Genomic DNA, 18,360 nt, shown 5'->3' with positions numbered 1-18,360 from the left:
TCTGTGGCGGGACTGAGGGCCTGTGAGCCCCAGGAGGCTCACACCACCTCGCCCACACCACACGTCGGATCTGATGCCAAACACAGGCTGGCTGCGGAGCCAAAAAGGCTCCAAGAGCGACCTGCACCACCCAGGAAAAATGCTGCGTACAGCACACAACACATCTGTGCGTCTCCACCTCATTTCTGCATTTTTTAGCGAGCGTTTAAGTCTAATTCCTGCCCCGAATTCCTGACAGGAGCTGCAGGGATTATGTCACGTCACTGCAAGTGCTTAATCTTCTCCTCACCAGGCTGCTTGACATATTCTTATACGTTAAACACAGAGGAGCCAGTCACATCAGTTTGCCTCAATGGCAATAAATAAGGCTCAGTTTCATTGCCATTTTGCAAAGATTTCCCACAATGGCAGCATCTTCCTCTTCCTGGTACGAAGTCCTGAAGGACAGTTAACCCAAGCTGTAGCTCATCCTGTACTCGAAATAACCAGCATTTAATTTGATGAAATGACAGACCTTTCAGAGGAAACAATGCCCTTCTAATTAGCTAGATGAGGCGGGAGATGTGCTGCGTATGCTGACGTCGTGGTGCTCCCCTGGGGACAGGTACGGCTCTCCGAGCACATCCCATGCCATCCCATGCCGTCCCATGCCATCCCATGCCGTCCCATGCCATCCCATGCCATGCCATGCCATGCCATCCCATCCCATCCCATCCCATCCCATCCCATCCCATCCCATCCCATCCCATCCCATCCCATCCCATCCCATCCCATCCCATCGGTCACTGCAGGACCGAGGGCAGTGACCAGACCTCAGTGACTATGGTCTTAAATGCCCCTTTTGCAGAGGTAAAGCCAGGCTTTGGAGATCTCCCAGAGACCCTGCAGGCACACGAGGCATCGGTGTGTGCTGATCAGCTTGGCATGTGCTTGTACAAAGGAAACACACCTGGATGAGCAGGGCTTCTTTAGGGTCAGGCTGGTGAATCCCGTACACCTCTCCTTTCCCTCAAATCCTTCGCCAGAACGCCTTCCTTCTCTGTGACCATCCTTCTGAGACTGAGCAGGTGTCAGGGGCAGCCACACGTGGCTACCAAAATCTGTCCCAGCAGGCCAGAGAAGCGTTTGAGCTCTCAGAAATAATTGCTGTCAAAGCCAGCACTTGGCCACACAAATCCATTTCCCCACGTAAACTGGAGCTAAAGCAGCCCTTTGCTTACCCAACAGCACACAAGCTTGGCTCTTTCAACACTAACAAGAATCACACAAGACGAGGGGATTCGCTTTTTGGAAAGCTCGAGAATTTCCTTCAGTTTTTCTCCAGCCCGGACACGAGTTTCCCGGTTTGGGGGAAGTTCAAATTGCCGACAGCTCAAGCTGCACCCAAATTTTTATTAGCAGAGGGGGAGGGAAAAAGAGAGCTTGTTCTTCCCAGACCCCCCCCTCTGTGCAGGACGAGCACAGCCTGGGGCTGCTCCTGTGCATGGAGAGCGGCGGCTGCAGGAGGGGATTGCCCCGAGGCGCAGGGGGCAGGACGGAGCTCTGGGATGGGACGGGGGTGACCTGATGCCGAGTGTCCCCGGTGCCCTGCCAGCGTCCCCCCCCGACTGAACCCAGCCTTTTCCCCTCACGCAGCTTTTCTCTTCCCTGTGGTAGCAGCTGGATACCGGCAGTGCCTTGCAGAGGTTTGAACTGAGCTCTCCCGTGCCTCAGGTGATTGTTTTTATCACCGGGCTATGGAATGACAACAAAAAAAAATAATATATTCTCTTTAGCATTTAACAGCACACAGAGCACCACGTCCGCAGCAGACTTCAACAGGAGACTCGGAGCTGGTCTAAATCCGTGCAGCACAAACACCCAGAGCCTAGCAAAAGCCGCCCCCCCCCCCCCCCCCATCACACCAGTAGCAGCTGCGCAACCCTACCCTCATATGGGTTTTTCACCCCAAAAGCCCCCAAAAGCCACGTTCGCCGCCCCCCCAGGCCCCAGTCCCGGCGCAGGCTGTTCCCTGCGTGTCGGCACGTCCCGCATGAAGCCCAGGGCCGGGAACAAGGCGTTTGCCTCCACCGCCTGCATGCAACGTGCAGGCTGTGTGTGGTAGGGCTGTACTCGCTGCCTGCCAACACCCCGGCAGGGAACGCCGCGGGAAGGCCGCTGCCAATGGGAGCCGGCAGGAAAAAAGCCGGGGGGGAAACTTAAAACGCTGCCGGGGCTGGGAGAGCGTGGAGGGGGCTCCCCAGCCGCCCCCAGGGATGGGTTTGGGGGTTGGGTCGCTCGTGGGGTCTGTGGGTACGTGAGCAGGAGGGTGGGTACGTGCGCTGGGAGAAGGGCTGACACGGAGCGGGGATGGGCAGCAGCATTATTTAGCAATGTATTTCAGATGCATTCCGACGAAGGATGTCAGACCCGAGCGATCTTTGACAATTTCAGCTCCCCAGGCAGAGATCTGGAGTCGGGGTTTTAAGGATGCTCCTTTAGCTGTAAGCGGAGTCAGCACCAGGCTCTGCGAGGGAGAGGGAAGGAGCATCTACATCCACAGAGCTTCTGCCTCTCGTCACCTTGCTCTTCACAGAGTGGAATAGTGCTTCAGCATTTGTTAAAGCAACCCTAAACTGATCAGATCTCCTGAAACACTCTGTAAACCAAGCCCACCTAACACTGCTCTTAAGAGATTTTTTTTTTTTCCATTGATTTCACCAAATTTTCCTCTAAGGTTGAAAGCAGCCCTAGGTGACCCCGCAGGCAGGTGAGACCTCCCCAACTCTCCTTCTGTGTCTGGATGCCCTGCTGCCCTGCTCCCACCACCCCACCACCCTGCTCCCACCACCACGCTGCCTTGCTCCCACTGCCCAGCAGAAGCATGCAGGGGCTCTGCTCCCCAGGGCATCCCTGGGGCCATGGCAGTAGCGGGGCACACAATCCATCCCATCCCATCCCATCCCATCCCATCCCATCCCATCCCATCCCATCCCATCCCATCCCACCCCACCCCACCCCATCCCAAACCATCCCACCCCAAACCGTGCCATACTGTACCATGTCCCACCCCATCCTGACCCACCCCATCCTGACCCACCCCATCCTGACCCACCCCATCCTGACCCACCCCATCCCATCCCATCCCATCCCATCCCATCCCATCCCATCCCATCCCATCCCATCCCATCCCATCCCATCCCATCCCATCCCATCCCACCCCATCCTGACCCATCCCATCCCATCCCATCCCATCCCACCCCATCCCAAACCATCCCACCCCAAACCGTGCCATACCGTACCATGTCCCGTCCCATCCTACCCCACCCCATCCCACCCCACCCCATCCTGACCCACCCCGTCCTGCCCCATCCCATCCCATCCCCATCCCCTCCCCTCCCTCCCTCTCTCGCCCCCTCCCCGCCGCCCGCCCTCTCTCCCGGGGCCGGGAAGCGGAGGGAGCCGCGCGGTCGCCCTGCATATTAATGAGCCGGCGGCTTTAAATGAGCCCTTTTAAAAGAGGACACGCGGGGGAAAGCGGCAGAGCTCGGGCAGCAGCACCGCCCGCAGCCGCTCCTTCCCCTGCCCGCAGCCGCCCCGGGGACAGGGACAGGGACCGGGACCGGGACAGGGGCAGGGGCAGGGACCGGGACAGGACCCGGCGAGGGGACAAATTAAACCCCCCCGGAGCTTTTGAAGCACCCGCTGGCTCACCATGAAGCTCCTGACAGTGGCTTTGCTCCTGCTCTTCATCGCGATGTGCTTAGCCAGCGTGGAAGGTAAGGGTCTGGGTTTGGTTTTTTTTCTGCCTATTCCTATTTAAACTTCTCTCCCGGGGGGGGGGTTGGTTTTCCCCTATTTTTCATTTGTTTCCTGAGACCCTCGAGGAGGGTCTGGCGGTCCCCTACATGTCGGGAAGGTGACGCACGTAAAGGTGTAAGGCAGCTGTGGGTGTCCCCAAAGGTGGAGGCAGCGGGGAAGTGCGAACGGCAAAGTTGGGGCTTCCCTGCGAGCCCAACAGCCCCCGGTGCTGGGCACCAGGCTGTGCCCCCGGTATTCAGGAGCACACCTCCAATGTCTCCTGAAAACGCACGGGGGCTTGCACAGGAAAGACAGAGCCGGGTTTGACGCGGTGGCACGAATTGCACCAAGGCTGCCAGCGTGCCGCCTTCTGCTGCGCACAAAAACCACGGCTTAAAAAAAAAAAATGCTCAGCTTTTGTCTGGCTGCGAATGCATCGGAGCCCCCGGGAGGGGCAAAAGGACTGAAAGTCCCACAAAGTCCAGGCGAGACACAAGTGCGGTGAGAACCTCACCGAGAATTGCGTTTGCTTACTCGGTTTAAAGGGAGTCCCGACTCTTTCATTTCCTCCTGTTAAATGCCATCACATTTAATCACAGCAGGTGCACTTTAAAAAGCTCCCCTCTTTCCCGAGCCTCAGAACACACGCAGTGCTCCAAAGTACATTTCTCAGGGAGCCGCTACCTTTCCGTGGGATGTAGCCAAGGCAGTATTACTCTTTTTAAGCTCAACAGCGTTACAAAATTCAGCTTTTCCCACTGAGGCTTGCGAGACCGAGCTGGAGTTTGTAGGGGCACACAGGCTGCGGGAAGGGACGCTTGGTATGCAGGAGGCTCTGCAGTAAATGCCTTCTCTTCCAGGCGTAAAGTGCAAATGTTCAAGAAAAGGTCCTAAGATAAGATTCTCTAATGTACGGAAGCTGGAAATAAAGCCGAGGTACCCGTTTTGCGTGGAGGAGATGATTATGTAAGTTTTCCTTCGTTTCTTGCTCTCTGTTTCCCTGTCACTGGGTTGCATTGCTTTACGCTGCAAGTTCCCTCTTTGTTCTTTGCTTTCATCATGCTGTGGCACTCCCAGAAAAAGTCATTTGCTGTAACAGATGCGGTAAAATTTGTAACTCTGATCAAAAACCCGGCTATCAGTTTTTGACAGAGTCGTCTGCTCGAAGGATTATTTCCTGAGCAGGCAGCAAGAAAAGGAGAAGCGTTAGTCTGAGTGGAAACAGGGACAGACACTACCGCAAGCTGTTGCTGTAAAACCCAGAACTGTTCACTCAAGTTTCTTTGGATGAGCAGAGTAAGAACAAGAGCAGAATCCGGTCCGTGGTGCTTTCTGCAAGGAGTTGTTATCCCAGCCAGAGCCTGATTTTTTTTGCCCACCTCGGCGGGCAGCGATCGATCCCCCCATGCCCGGTGGGAGCACCCCGGGTGTCAGCGGGTGCTTCCCTCCAGCCCTCACTGCCAGCTGTGAGCAATGCTGCTGGGATCTCAAAGCAGTGCCCTGGTGAATTAAACTGAGGCAGGTACGGGGATTTTTGATATCTGTGACAGCTGGTTCAAGAGGAGGTGTGATTTTTCCCTCCCCCCCATTTTAAATACGGGTGGTTTGTGGGGTTTTTCTGTCCTGTTTTGGATAATTTACAATGCCCCACAAAGCACCAGCACGTGGGGCTGGATAACAACAGAAGGGCAGGTTAACAGAGAAGACTGCAATGAACTCCTGTCACCTAAGAGAGGGAAAAAAGGATCCTGAGAGCAGCCGCACACCCCAAAAAGCCATGGACTGATTTACTCCAGCTTTCACTCCCCATCCCCATCATCTCAGAAAGGTGCTGTAACAGGACCTCAGCGCCCTGCCCCGCCACGCTGCGCTCTGTAACATCCCCGGGGCCAAATCCTGCCCACGGGACTGGCACAATCACGGCGAGACCCCCAGGAGCCTGATCCTGCCCACGCAGAAGTGGCTGGCCAGGCTCCACAGGGGCCACGGAGGAGGGACGGAGCTCCACGCCGGGCTTCTCCGGATTTACACCAGCATCCCTGGGAGCAAGGCACAGCTGAGGGACTGTCGTCCCCAATTCTCTGAAGCTGGGACGAGCTAACGGCGACTGAAGAGGAGCACCGCTGCCCGAATCAGCTCCTTGCAGTATTACTTTCTTTGCATCGACCTTCGAGCAGCAGAAGCGTGGGGCAGGGGAGCTCTCCCTCCTTCCTCCCACCCCGTCAGCCCGCGAGCGACAGGGCCAGGCTCAGCAGCCTGCAGGGAGGGGAGCACCCGGGTGAGGAAATACAGCTCGTTGATGAAACTTCTCTCTTGAAAAAGAAAGCTGGGAAATCGGCAACACCTCGCACAAGCAGGCTGGTTGATGCTATTCAAGCCCAGAGGCTTGCAGCAGCTCTGGGACAGAGCCATCCCACCGCTTTCCCGTGCTCCTGGGGACACCCGCGGGGCCAGCTGATGCCCTGCCATCGCTGCCCTTCCAGCCACCCCAACGCAGCCCGAGGTCCATACTGAAACCAAGCTTAAATTAATATTTAGAGAGCCAATTTGTCAGGAGTCTCCGGACAAGGCACGGAAGAGATGAATTCCTGCACCCCCGTTTTTTGTTGCTGTGGTGACTGTTCGACGTGAGTCAATGAAGCTGGTTCCCCTCCCGCCCTCCTCGAAATCTCTTGTGTCTTCTCACGTGAGAGAAACGTGATGTACGTGGTGTCTGGCAGATTAGGCGTGGGTGTGTGGATGCAGTTTAGGAAGGAATGTGTCTTTGGGGCCACACACCCCCAGCAGAGCCGTGGCACAGGGTAAGAGACAGCCGAACAGAGTCCTCGGTCTGGTCAAAACCCCTCAGGACTCAAACCAGGACCCTGGTGGCCCTGGGGACAGGGTGCTCGTAGTCAGAGCTGCACAAAAAAATGCGTGGGGGCACGAGGCACTGAGTGGTCACAGGCTGACCCAGGGGTGCTCGTCCCAGTGCTGGAGGGATGGACACTCCAGGAGGATTTGGGCTCAGGGACCTTCAGACACCCAAATCCCTCCTGAGGGAGCTCACTGGAGGTGTAAGAGACATGGAGCTTCAGCCAACTCCTTGCCCGGGATACCAGGTCCTGCAGTGCCCCTTCATGTCCCCTTACACCTGCCAAAAAATCTTGCAGCACATCTGCACCCTAAGGGGGCATCGCCAGGAGACCAGTGCAGGGCCAGGTTAGCTCAGGGTGCCCCAAAATGCCACCGCCCAAGGCTGTGCCCTCAGCACCAGGAAGCACACAGGAATCCCTGGGGACCACGGGGACATGGCAGGGATGTCCGCTCTGCCATCCCACCTCCAGAAGAGAAGACCTACACCCAGCATCAAAGCAAAGTGTCTGTCGGAAAAGCCTCAGTCGTTCCCCGGAGAGGCACGCCATGGATATCCTCCTCCTTGCACTGCCCTAGTCATTCCCGAGCTGCCCTCCTTCACTCTTTCTGGTGCACAATCGGGAACTGCTGATTTCCAGAGCTGCTCCTGCTCCTCTCCTCCCAAGATTTAGCTTGTCCATCACTTTCTGGAAATGCCTTCTGTGCTCCGTCATACGGAAAACTCAAGCCAAGGTCTGACATCAGGCAGCGCAGACGGCATGGCCGAGAAGGTGGCTGCTGGATGGAGAAACATCACGCTAACCTCGAGTCCCTTAAACCTTGCGTGCCTCGTGCCTTCGGTGAGCTCGTGGATTCTCTTCAATATACTGATCCCCTCGGGGCTGGCTGAGGGTGCCCTTAGAGCAGAAACGGACCCTAGCGTTCAGCGGAGACCCTGCCCTTCTGTTGTCTGCAGCCCCAGAGGCTCTCAGAGGCCATCGGCTGTTTTTCTATGCATTGGGAAGGGCCAAGCCCTCCCAACAAATCGCCCGAAAATTGCCCCGTTCTGGTGAATTCAGCTCACACCTGCTGGAGGTGGAGTGGAGACGGCGAGCAGGGAAGGAGGTTGGTTGGATGGGAAGAAGAAATTGAGCCCAGCATCCAACACTGAACTAGGAAACGTGGTGAGCCCCTCAGCTGGGCTGAGAGAGGCAACCTGCAGGGTTTTACGTCGAGTGAGGGCCGTCCCCTCTGCACCGGGGGGAGCTGGAAAAGCTTGCAGGGGCTTCTTGTTGGGCTGGGGGAGACACAGCTCCTTTGGGAACCGAACCATGCTAGAATCCCATCGATATACGCAGATAGTTCTGGGTTTCTGCTGTTGTTCTGCTCATGCTCCTAGCAGTGTTTAACTAATTCTGTTGCAATATTTTGGTTAAATCGAAAACCGTTTCCCTGCTGCGGATGGTATTTACAGAAAATGGAAAAAAAAAAAATGAAAAATTGAAAAAAAAAATCTAACAAAAAATTTAGTTTTTTAGGTAGGGTTTTTTAATCACAAAAAAATGAGTAACGAAAATGGAAAACCATTTGACTTTAGTTCCTGAGATATGGTAGCAGTCTTAATGGTTCTGGAGAGCCACCCTTTTGGGTAGCAGCCCCAGGTCTCCCACATCACCTCGGCTGTGGCACACTGACCAGGATGGCTTCACTGAGTGCCCTGCCATGTGCAAGTGTTTAAATATTGCTGATTGGGAGGGCTGGGGGGGGGATCGATGATCCAGGTCGGATCTTTTTCCTTGCATGCAATGTTGTTGAGCCTAAGGGAACCCTCTCCTGCAAGGACCTTGCGGCTTCCTGACTGAACCCTAATTAAGTCAGCTATTAACCTCAAAAGAAAATATCTAGCAGACAGGCAGAGCAAGCTCCCTGCTTAAAAATAAAGGGGATGTCTTCATCTGGTACGACTTAGCCTAGCCCTGTGGACAGGGCTGACACGCACTGATTGATAACAGCTGAAGATCCGCTCCAGCCTTTTTACAACTCAGATGCTTGCCGTAAAACCCAGCGGGAAACCCCTGCCGTTGCCTGCCTGGGTGAGTGCCCTGAGGGATGCGGGCATTTCCCCGGAGGCAGAGCAGAGGGCTGGGTGCCCCTAACCCCTGCCCGCTTCCCTTGCAGCGTGACCCTGTGGACGCGGGTCAGAGGCGAGCAGCAGCACTGCCTGAACCCCAAACGCCAAAACACGGTGAGGCTGCTGAAATGGTACCGAGTATGGAAGGAGAAAGGCAGGTAAGCGTGAGTTCGCTCCGCAGGTGGAAATTTTGGGGGCGAGTTGGGTGAGCCGTGGTGCGCAGGCACGCGCTGTGACCGCTGCATCTGTCACGGAGGAGGCATTTCATTTCCAAACCTACAAATATCAGCGGATGCTTGATGTGATTTCTTTCCTGCGACATGCACTCCTCTCTTCTATTTTAGGATTAGGCGGCTACAGCTATAAATAGTCTTTGTTTTCTGTTAAACTATTTGTCAGCTGATGTTCTCAGTTACGTACGTGCACTCACCTCCTTTTTACGGGTAAAAAGCCAAGATGAAACGCTAAATTACTTCCACACAGTCACAAGAAAAGCAGTCAGCCGTGCAGGGAAGAGACTGCCCCACTTCATGTCACACGCACCGGTCACAGCACCTCAAAACCTATACTTTCTAATGCCACAAATCTTTGCCAATTTTAACTACTGCACCACGCCAGGGAAAAAGTAACGTGCTGGTAAGATGCACCGCCACCTTCTCCTTTGCAAGGAGGATTTAATTTCTTTTTTTGCAAACCGTCAGGTCTAGATAGACGAGATGGAGAAAAACAAACACCTGATGGTTGGTGCTGCCGCCCCTATCCGTAATCAAGGGAACGGCCAAAGTCCTGTCATGGCCAGGAAAGAGCCTCCGTGTGCAGCACAGTCTCCCCAAAGCCTGACGCTTCTTTTCCACTGGGGAATTCACTCCCCGAGCCAAATCTAAGTGCAGACAGTGAGTTGCAAGCCCCGTTTCCCTGCAGAGATGAGCAAGGTCTCACCGAGCTCCAGTGCAGCTACACAGAGGCTGGACAATGAACGCAGCATCAACATTTTTTTAACACATTCAAACAATTTTTTTTTTTTTTTTTTAAATAAAGCATCTTTGAAATGACAGAGGATGCTCAGCCCCAAGCTGTGAGCCCAGGAGAGGCACGGGCTCCCCCTCTGCTGCTCTCCTCCAGAGCCCAGAGCAAGGCAGCCGAAGCAGCACCAAGTGGATGTGTCAGACATAAAGGGCCTGATTTAAACCAAGTCTCCGTAATAAGTAAACAATTTGTCAGCGCCTTTGGGCCAGCTGCACCAAGCCCACTGAATTACTCCCCAGGGAAAGGCAGGGAATTTGAAGTCAAACACGAATGTTTTCCCCAAAGCAGCATTGCCCCTGGTTTTCCCCATTCCTTTTTCCTGGATTTCCCCTTCCTTTTGCCAAGGAAGACTGCTTTCACCTACAGACTTTGCCCAAGAAGGATTTTTCAGCAAACAGCGCTGCCAGGTTTTCTCCTCAGGTTGTAAACTAGAAAAAATAACACGGAGTCTGCTGTTATTCCGAGCGTGACAGATACTGTTAATTTATTATCCATTCTAACGCAAATACACAACTCGTGATGTACTTCATACTCGTGTATGCGGGACGGATTCTCTAGCGGTTAAAGAGTGTTATAGGATGTGGATTTCCTCATCTTACATGTCCCAATAGCTGTGGCAGAGCACATCAACAACTTGCTTCCCAATTTACTTAAGCAGAGGCTAAAAGTCTGGCTTCTGGTTTTTAATTATTTGGAAGGGAGCTGCTTCATTCATGGTTTAAATACTTTGCTCTTGGCTTTCCTCCTGTCCAGGGTTTATGAAGAATAAGAGGAAGTTGCACGAGGAATGGAAAGGACTCCCTTGGCTGGTGTAGGACTGGGCTCTGCAGAAGATTATTCCTCTCTCACAGGCACAAGACAAATACTATATTATTATAAAGCACTTTTTACCAAGGGTCAGTTTTTACATTTTATAGCCGCGTGCAAAAGGCTTCCAGATTTCACGAGCATCTGATGCACTTCAGATTTCACACCTGTCTGCTTTGTATTGAGGTCGGGAAAACTCATGCTTTGCATTTCAAAGAGTTTGTTGGCTTTTTTTGTTCGTTTTTTTTTTTTTTTTTAATGTTATTCATTCATACTTCACTATGATTGCAATCGAGCTTTATAAGCTCATTAGACAAACAGCAAGGTTTGTACAGGTATTATACAGCTGTGTCCCTTGCCCTTTCGCGCTGGGAAGGCGGTGGTGCCCGCTGGGGCATTGCCTTCATCCCGGGATGAAGAGGAGGGTGCCACCGAGACGCCACCCGGCCCGACGTGAGGTCCCTCGGCTCGTCATCGAGTGAGTGTGACCGTCCCTGTGGACCTCTTCTCTTACGGACTCGGGGTCCGGCTGCGAGGTGAAGCGAACCACACACTCCCACGTCAGAAAGCATTTCCAGCTCGGTTGGTTGGTTTTTCTATTACCGCTAAGGAAATTATTTTTGCTTTTCCCACCTGAAGTTCTTACGGAATGTTTGTGGCTTCAGTACTGAGACATTTTAAGCTTCAAGACTATTGTGTATGATTTCCTAGATTTGTAGAAAAAAAAAAAAAAAGCCTTCAAAAGGTACCTTTTTATGAAAAATATGATAGGGCAAACATATAAATACCTATATATGTTTTAGTCACAATACAACATATTCATTATTTGAATGTAATACTTCAATGTTAAGCAGTGCATTCCTCTTTTTAAAATAAAATAACAAAACTACCTTTTCATTTGTAAATATACTATAGGAAGTCTCCCTATATTATCTTTCTGTATAATGTACTGTACTGCTAAATTATCATATGCTATTTAAATGTTTGAAATATTTAGAAGGTTGCATGCAGATTTCATATTTCTTTCTAAGACAAATGGGAAAAAAAAAAAGTAATAAAAAATATATTTAAAAAAGCTGACAATTGCTCTTAAATTTCCTTAAACCACCAGGGAGCTCCAGCCATTTCTAATAACATTTTTAGTGGGAAATTTGCTTTGAGGAAAACACTAAATCAGGGAGGGTGATTTAGAGTCAGGGCAACTTGATGACACTGGGATTAGAAAACATTATTCTGGTCCTGTTTAATTCCCTTTCTCGTTTTAGGATTTGGACTTTAATAAATACTGAGGAATCCAGCTACACGAGCAATGTCTATGCCTTGTGCCTACAGCCACTACTCTTGGGTTATGTTAAATAAATATAAACCTACCACCCCAGCTGTATATAGAAGCAAATAAAACGCAGTGAGCTAGAAGAGGCTTTGGCTAGATGAGGGCAGGTTATACAGGGAAAGTCAGGTGAGCCTGTGAGCCTGCACCTCTTTTATTATTGCAGCTTCTGCCCCTGCCCAAAGGGACAGGCTTTGCACCCAACAAATCTCCCACCCAGCCCCTACTCAGCTCCTGCCTCTCCCGATGCTCTCTCTAGATCCTCGCTGGGTTTCAATGCGCAACAGATTGAAATTCCTCATGCCCTGAGCGGCTGAAAAGAAAAGCAACGGGCAGGAATGGTAAAGGCAGCAAGAGCTTCACTGCATAAAGGCAGCCGGAGTCCCCGAGCAGCCCCGCTGCTCTCGCTCGCCTGCTCCATTGCTGAGATCGGTGCGACTCCTGCTGAGCTGATCTGTGCTGTCTGGGCTGGACAGTCCTCTGGGCTATATCAAGGCAGTGCCTGGCCTCAGCTCAAGAGTTTTCTTCAGTCTGGAAAGAAAATAAAGCACCTACATACTAGATTAAGTACCTATGTACTGCGCAGAGCTGCAGGAGAAGGAGCTGCTAGATTTCAGTTTTCCTGCTCTGCACAAGGAGGCAGCTGCACACTTCAGATTCCTATTAGTAACATGCTTGAGAAAGGTCTCAGAGTATGTAAGGAATAAAAACAAAACCTCTGGGGACGTTAACCACAAGGCGCTGCTTCGGGCCGAGCATCTGACACCAATCTACGCGCAAACCCAGGCCCGGGGGCTCTCGAGCTGCCCCTCGCATTCCTTGAGTCGCATTTCAGTGAAACCAGTAGTTTTTCCTTGAGGAGGCTGGATTTCAACATGCCGACAGACTTCAAGAAACAGTTTATGCTGATTTAACAACTACTAGGCAATGAATCTGCTGGACAAGCACCAGCGCGGTTGCACAAGAGGTGCCTTACACCACCGGGTGCCCAGACGTGCCGCAGTGATTCACACTTCGCAGGACAGAGCCTGTACGAGCAAATCTTAGCCCGGGGCTGGTCTGCCAGAACAAAGCCACTGGAGAAAAATGGACAGAGAGGAAAAAAGTAAGTATTTTTCCCCCTCTGATACAATGGGAGTCTAGAGAAAAAGGGCTGTTCGGTTCAATGTGTTTAAGCTGAAATTCGTCCTTAGGATAAAGCCACTCTCAGAAACACGGATCAAACCAAGGAAAGGAAAATCTGCTGCTCTGAGCTGGTTGTTGCACGCCTGTTAGACCGCAGCTCTGGGCAGGTTGGGTGAGGCCCCACAAACAGGAGCAGCACCCGCTGCGCTCCCTGCTACTGCAAGGGGAAATAGGGCGCCGGAATAACGGCTGCACACGGGCGATGCCAGCTGATTCCCTTCACACTGAAGCAGCTTTGCTTTAAAACATTAAAAAATAAAAATAAAAATAAAAATAAATAAAAATAAAATAAAAATAAAAATAAAAATAAAAATAAAAATAAAAATAAAAATAAAAATAAAAATAAAAATAAAAATAAAAATAAAAATAATAAAAATAAAAATAAAGTATGTAGGCACCTCCCCCAGGTAGGTTTGGTAGCAACCTCAGCCTTTGTTTCCCCCAGCAGATTTGCAGGTCGTGAGGCCGCAGGAGCCCTGTCCATCCCCCTCCCCTACACATAGGCCACATATTCACCCCTCAGGACTGAAAAATGAATCCCTGTCATCCCCACCTTGGGGACAGGGACCTCCCCGGTGCCCCTGTCCCTCCCTGCCCTCTGCCGTGGGTATCACCGGTTGAGGAGCAGCGCTCTCAGGCTTTATTTCAATAAAAGCAGGAGGTTGAAGCAAGCAGCTGCGGGGGGAGGACACAATAGCAGCGGGACCTGCCTGGCCATTTCAGCGAGCGCACTACACAGGATTAGTAATGTTATACAGATCCTTTCACCACTTGCCTTTCACTTGCTCATATACGCTGTGGGTCAGCAATAGCCAAAAAGTTTATTGAGGCGATAGCTGGCTGATGTGCGCAGGACGACACGGTCTCTGGGCTGGTCCCGTTCCTGCCCCCACCCCCCTGAGCTCCTCAATTTGTGGGAACGGGAGCAAATGGGAATAAAACCCACCACCCCCAGGACTCGGCATCCTGCTGATTTTCTTTTCCCCTCCGAGGCCAGCTTCTAAAATCGAGGCATCTCAATCCAGACGCACGCAGCGTCTGAGGATCTCACCGATACCAAGTTTCTCAGCGCCTCCGGAAACAGGGAAACTGTTTCTGGTTGAGTTTGGGTTCAGGATCCAGGAGGCTGGGCAACCTGTTTCAAAAGCCTCGGCCACACTGACTTCATTTCAGGGTGGTTCTCAGTTTCAGCACTCCGTAAACATCCCGTCGTAGCGCTCGTGCTGGGATTTCTGCTTGTTCGGTCTGTTCCCTTCAGCGGGAGGTGTGTGGTCACACGTGGAGACAGGAGTGTTTTTGAGGTCTGTAGCTCTCGCTTTCCCTGTGTTTGCTCTATCAGGAACACTCCGGCTGTCGTTCACCGATTTCCCTCTGACCCCAAACTTCAGGGAGCTGCGTGACCATGCTTGGGCCATCACCTCAATCCGTGGTGTTCAGGCAGCGATGCCATAGCAGTCCCCAGGCCACGCGAGAGGTGCTGAAGTGTTTAATACCCAGCACAAACCCAAAAGTTGGCTCTGGGGTTCTTTCCACAGACCCCCATTCCTGTGAGCCTGCAGCACCCAGGACACTGCCGCGCAAGACCCAAGGGATGTTTGGGAAGGGGCTCGGCCCTGCTTTTTCTTGGGCCAGCAGCTGGAGGAAAGAGGAAAGCAGGGCTGAAAGGACATCTAGTGGCAGCCCCAAGCCTGCTCAGCCAGCCCGGGGACACCTCTCCGGGCCTGGGGCTGCTCAGGGGACGCTTACACCCAGGTGTGTTCGCCTGCTGTGCACGCTAAGGAGGCTGTGGCCAAGAGGACAAGGGGCTGTGACCAGGCCTGCAGGACCACTGCCAGCACACCAGCGCAGGGTGCTGCTTCACCGCACAGCCCTGGGACGATTCGCTCCCAAACTTGCCCCAAATCCTCCAACAGATCGGCAGTTTCTGCCCCGTGGGCCGAGTCCCGTGGCTTCGTGCCAGCTTTGCTACTCTCGCCCAGCATCTCCCCCCCTGCTGCTGCCTCCCCAGCGAGCCCAGGACCCAGCAGAGCTGATATTCCCCAGGCACTGCGTTCAGTTCACGTCCTCAGACCTGACCGCCAACTTCCCAACAGCGAAAGAAAAGGAAAAAAAAAAAAATCCAACATACACTCATCACCTTGAATGCCTAAAGATGATGACTTGCTCCTTCTTGCCGGGTATAAGCATATCTTCACCCAACCATCAACATAAAGCCAAGATCCCTGGAGGAAATGCTTTATAGGCATGCACCAACATTTATCTTAGGAAGGATGAGTGGCAGGTGGATTTCTGGTCCTCCTGCTGACCTCTGTGAAGCACTCATCTCCCCTTTGGTTTGTCTCTCATCTTCTGCCTGTTGCTGTTATCAGCTCCTTGGGCAGAGGCTGCTCTGGTGACACAGGTGGAGGGCGCCCAGCCCGGCAGGAGCTGCGCACGCGGGGCCGGGGAGGGAGCAGTGACACGACGCGACACGAAGTGACAGGGAGGCAGGCGGCCAAGGCCTGGGAAAAATCACCACGCCCGTGTTTTCGTTTTTCTTCCCACAAAACAAAAGAGGTCGGTGAATTCCTTTTGGATGGGTTTCAGAACCTCAAAAAAAAAAAAAAAGAAAAAGAAAAAGAAAAAAAAGCCTGCTGCTGTTTGCTTGCTTAAGGCTGATAGTTACAGGAGTAATTATGATTTATTCCCATCATAAATCTTAGAGCAAGAAAAGGATTTTGAGGCTTGCAAGGTTTGCTGGATGACAGAAGCAAAACGCAGCTCTAATTGCCCTTCTTTGTTGTGTTTAATTAAGGATTCTGAAGCAACTGATCCCTGTGTCTTTTCATGGTTAGAAACCTGCAAGGAAAAGAAACCCTCGCTGCGGAGCCACCAATCGGAGCTTTGTTGGGTTACCAGGCGCTCACTGTGCTGCATCTGAACACTCGGGACTCCCAGCGAAAGAAGCTTATTAAAGGAGAAGAAATGTTACAGCAGTTTTTTGGGTTTGTTTTTGGTAGACTCTGGCAATTTTGAGCTCACTTCTAATCCCGGAAGAAATGCTTTTTGTCTTTATCCCTCGGCATTTCTGCCTTATTCCCGCCCATTCCCTTGTGCTGCATAAAAATTCTTCTCTATTACCTTCAGAGTTGCACCGTTCCCAGTTTTTTCTTGGGGTTCACTTCAGCTTCTTTTCTGACTCCGGAAGGCTTTGCACTTCTGCAAATACCTCAGGAAAAATGAGTGAACCTGGAGTTGCCCAGCTCCCTTCTCCCACCAGTAATTCCCAGTCAGGCACCACTCCTCCCCAGCAGGAACCAGTTTGCCAAGTGCTACCTCTCCGATTCAGTGCGCAAGTGACTGGCAGGGTGTTCCCTCGCCTTTTTGTGCAACTGCTAAAGGAAAGCTGCCAGGGAAATCCAGTTCTTCGCTGCAGGAATCCCTGTGAAGTTGTCACACGTGGCCCTGAGCAATGCCACCAGCCCACGAGGCACCCAGCCACGGCCTCCTGCTCAGGCTCCGCGGAGCTAAGGGGTGAGGCAGCAGGACATCCTCGGGACGCCTCGTGAGTCTGAAGGCAACCGGGATGAGTTTTGGCAGAAAGCACTTGCACTTGATAAGCAGGGCAGAGCTTGGGCCATGGGCAGGACCACCAAGCATCGCATCCCCCAGAGGAGCACACGCAAGGAAGCAGGAAAAAAAAAAAAAAAAAAAAAAAAAAAACAGCAGTCCAACCATATGGAAAAGGTGTCAAACTGAACTATTTTTTTCTAAAAAGAAAAAATAAATAATAAAACAAAATAAAAGCTTCCTGGGTTTATCATGCCTGGGAAGCTTCTTCTAATATGAGGGGGAAAAAAGGATGGGATGAAGGAGGACAAGAGCAGCACAGTGCGCAAAAAAAAATAAATAAAGATTAAAAAAAAATCAGCATCATTACTGATCAGAGCAACCAGATCTGACCTCAGCTGCTTCGTTTTGACCATGGAGCCAGCACATTGGGTCCCACTCCCAGCCCAAAATCCCTCCTGGTGCTACTGGCACTGCCCTGGCGCCCTGGCATGGCCGTGTGCCGAGGGCCATCGCCTGGGGACTTAATTGCTTTTACCTTAATTGACCGCAGAACCTGGAAAGCATCAAACTCTAAAATCAGGAGCTGGGACACAAACTGAAAGATGTTGTTTCCCTGTAGAAAATAAATAAATAAATACATAAATAAAATAAAAAATAAAAGGCTTTTTTCCTGTTTTCCTAGAGTTTCATCCCTGTGCTCTGCAGTGACTTGCTGCTCACGCAGATGTGGAATGGAACAGATAGTACTCCTTTTCCTCATTTACCTTCCCTTTTTTTTTTTTTGGATAATCCTTCCTGTAATTCACTACAAGCAATGACAAGAATTTGGCAGGAGAAGTTGAATACAATGGAAATCAAAGGGATTTTTTTTTTTTAATGTTTAGTTTTTTATATTTTTTTTTAAAAAAAAAAAAAAGCAAAGAGTGGTCATAAATAAAATAAAATAAAATAAATAAAACAAATAAAACAAAATTAAAATAAAATAAAATAAAATAAAATAAAATAAAATAAAATAAAATAAAATAAAATAAAATAAAATAAAATAAAATAAAATAAAATAAAATAAAATAAAATAAAATAAAATAAGTAATAAAATGAAATAAAATCCCATGCTCTGAGAAGCCCCAGAGGGCTCTCCGCCCTTACTAGAAGCAGGCACGATGCTCTCCCCGCAGCCCCGCGGCTTGGTAGGGGCTGCCCCCTCCTGGCCGCATCCATCACCTGCAAGCCCGGGGACCCCCTGAGGTCACTAACAGGTTGATGACGATACATAACACCAAAGGCTGAAAAATATTTTAAAAAATTAAAATAAAAAAGATTAAAATAAAAAATAAAAAATAAAAAATAAATAAAATAAAATAAAATAAAATAAAATAAAATAAAATAAAATAAAATAAAATAAAATAAAATAAAATAAAATAAAATAAAATAAAATAAAATAAAATAAAATAAAATAAAATAAAATAAAATAAAAAATAATAATGATCTATTTATTTCTGGGGGAAAAAAAGGCACCTCTTTGGGATAGTGACAACCTGTATATACAAAAAAAAATATACAAGTAATAAAGAAGAGATCTTGTAAATGATCTCTCTATAATTTTGCAGCCCCATCTGGGTCCCCTCTGCAGTTTGCACAGTGGGCTAGGAGGTTCGGAGCCTTTCCCAACCCTGGCAGCCGTTTTGGAGAAGTTTGGCTGCACTGGCTGCAGAGA

General features: G+C 50.6%; 1 protein-coding gene and 1 long non-coding RNA gene across 2 annotated transcripts; one reads left to right on the top strand and one right to left on the bottom strand.

Moving 5' to 3' along the window:
- The first annotated feature begins 3,415 nt into the window (after window positions 1-3,415).
- CXCL14 (C-X-C motif chemokine ligand 14) lies at window positions 3,416-11,440 on the top strand. The gene is made up of 4 exons (XM_083798936.1): window positions 3,416-3,758; window positions 4,641-4,746; window positions 8,794-8,904; window positions 10,526-11,440. The coding sequence occupies exons 1-4, from the start codon at window positions 3,695-3,697 to the stop codon at window positions 10,539-10,541; spliced, it is 297 nt and encodes a 98-aa protein (XP_083655062.1). The 5' UTR covers window positions 3,416-3,694; the 3' UTR covers window positions 10,542-11,440.
- LOC310881515 lies at window positions 10,808-16,731 on the bottom strand. The gene is made up of 2 exons (XR_014572443.1): window positions 16,215-16,731; window positions 10,808-15,683 (listed from the first exon to the last, which is right to left on the bottom strand). It is a non-coding gene; the product is annotated as an uncharacterized lncRNA (long non-coding RNA).
- Window positions 16,732-18,360: the final 1,629 nt, after the last annotated feature.

This window comes from Anser anser (assembly GCF_964211835.1).
Source record: "Anser anser genome assembly, chromosome: 14".
NCBI classification, from domain to species: Eukaryota; Metazoa; Chordata; class Aves; order Anseriformes; family Anatidae; genus Anser; species Anser anser.
This window is presented reverse-complemented; position numbering and strand designations above follow the sequence as displayed.

Coding starts and splice junctions, on each gene's coding strand:
- CXCL14 (XM_083798936.1), top strand. CDS start 3,695: ATGAAGCTCCTGACAGTGGCTTTGCTCCTGCTCTTCATCGCGATGTGC. Junction 3,759..4,640: donor GTGCTTAGCCAGCGTGGAAG/GTAAGGGTCTGG, acceptor CTTCTCTTCCAG/GCGTAAAGTGCAAATGTTCA. Junction 4,747..8,793: donor TGCGTGGAGGAGATGATTAT/GTAAGTTTTCCT, acceptor CTTCCCTTGCAG/CGTGACCCTGTGGACGCGGG.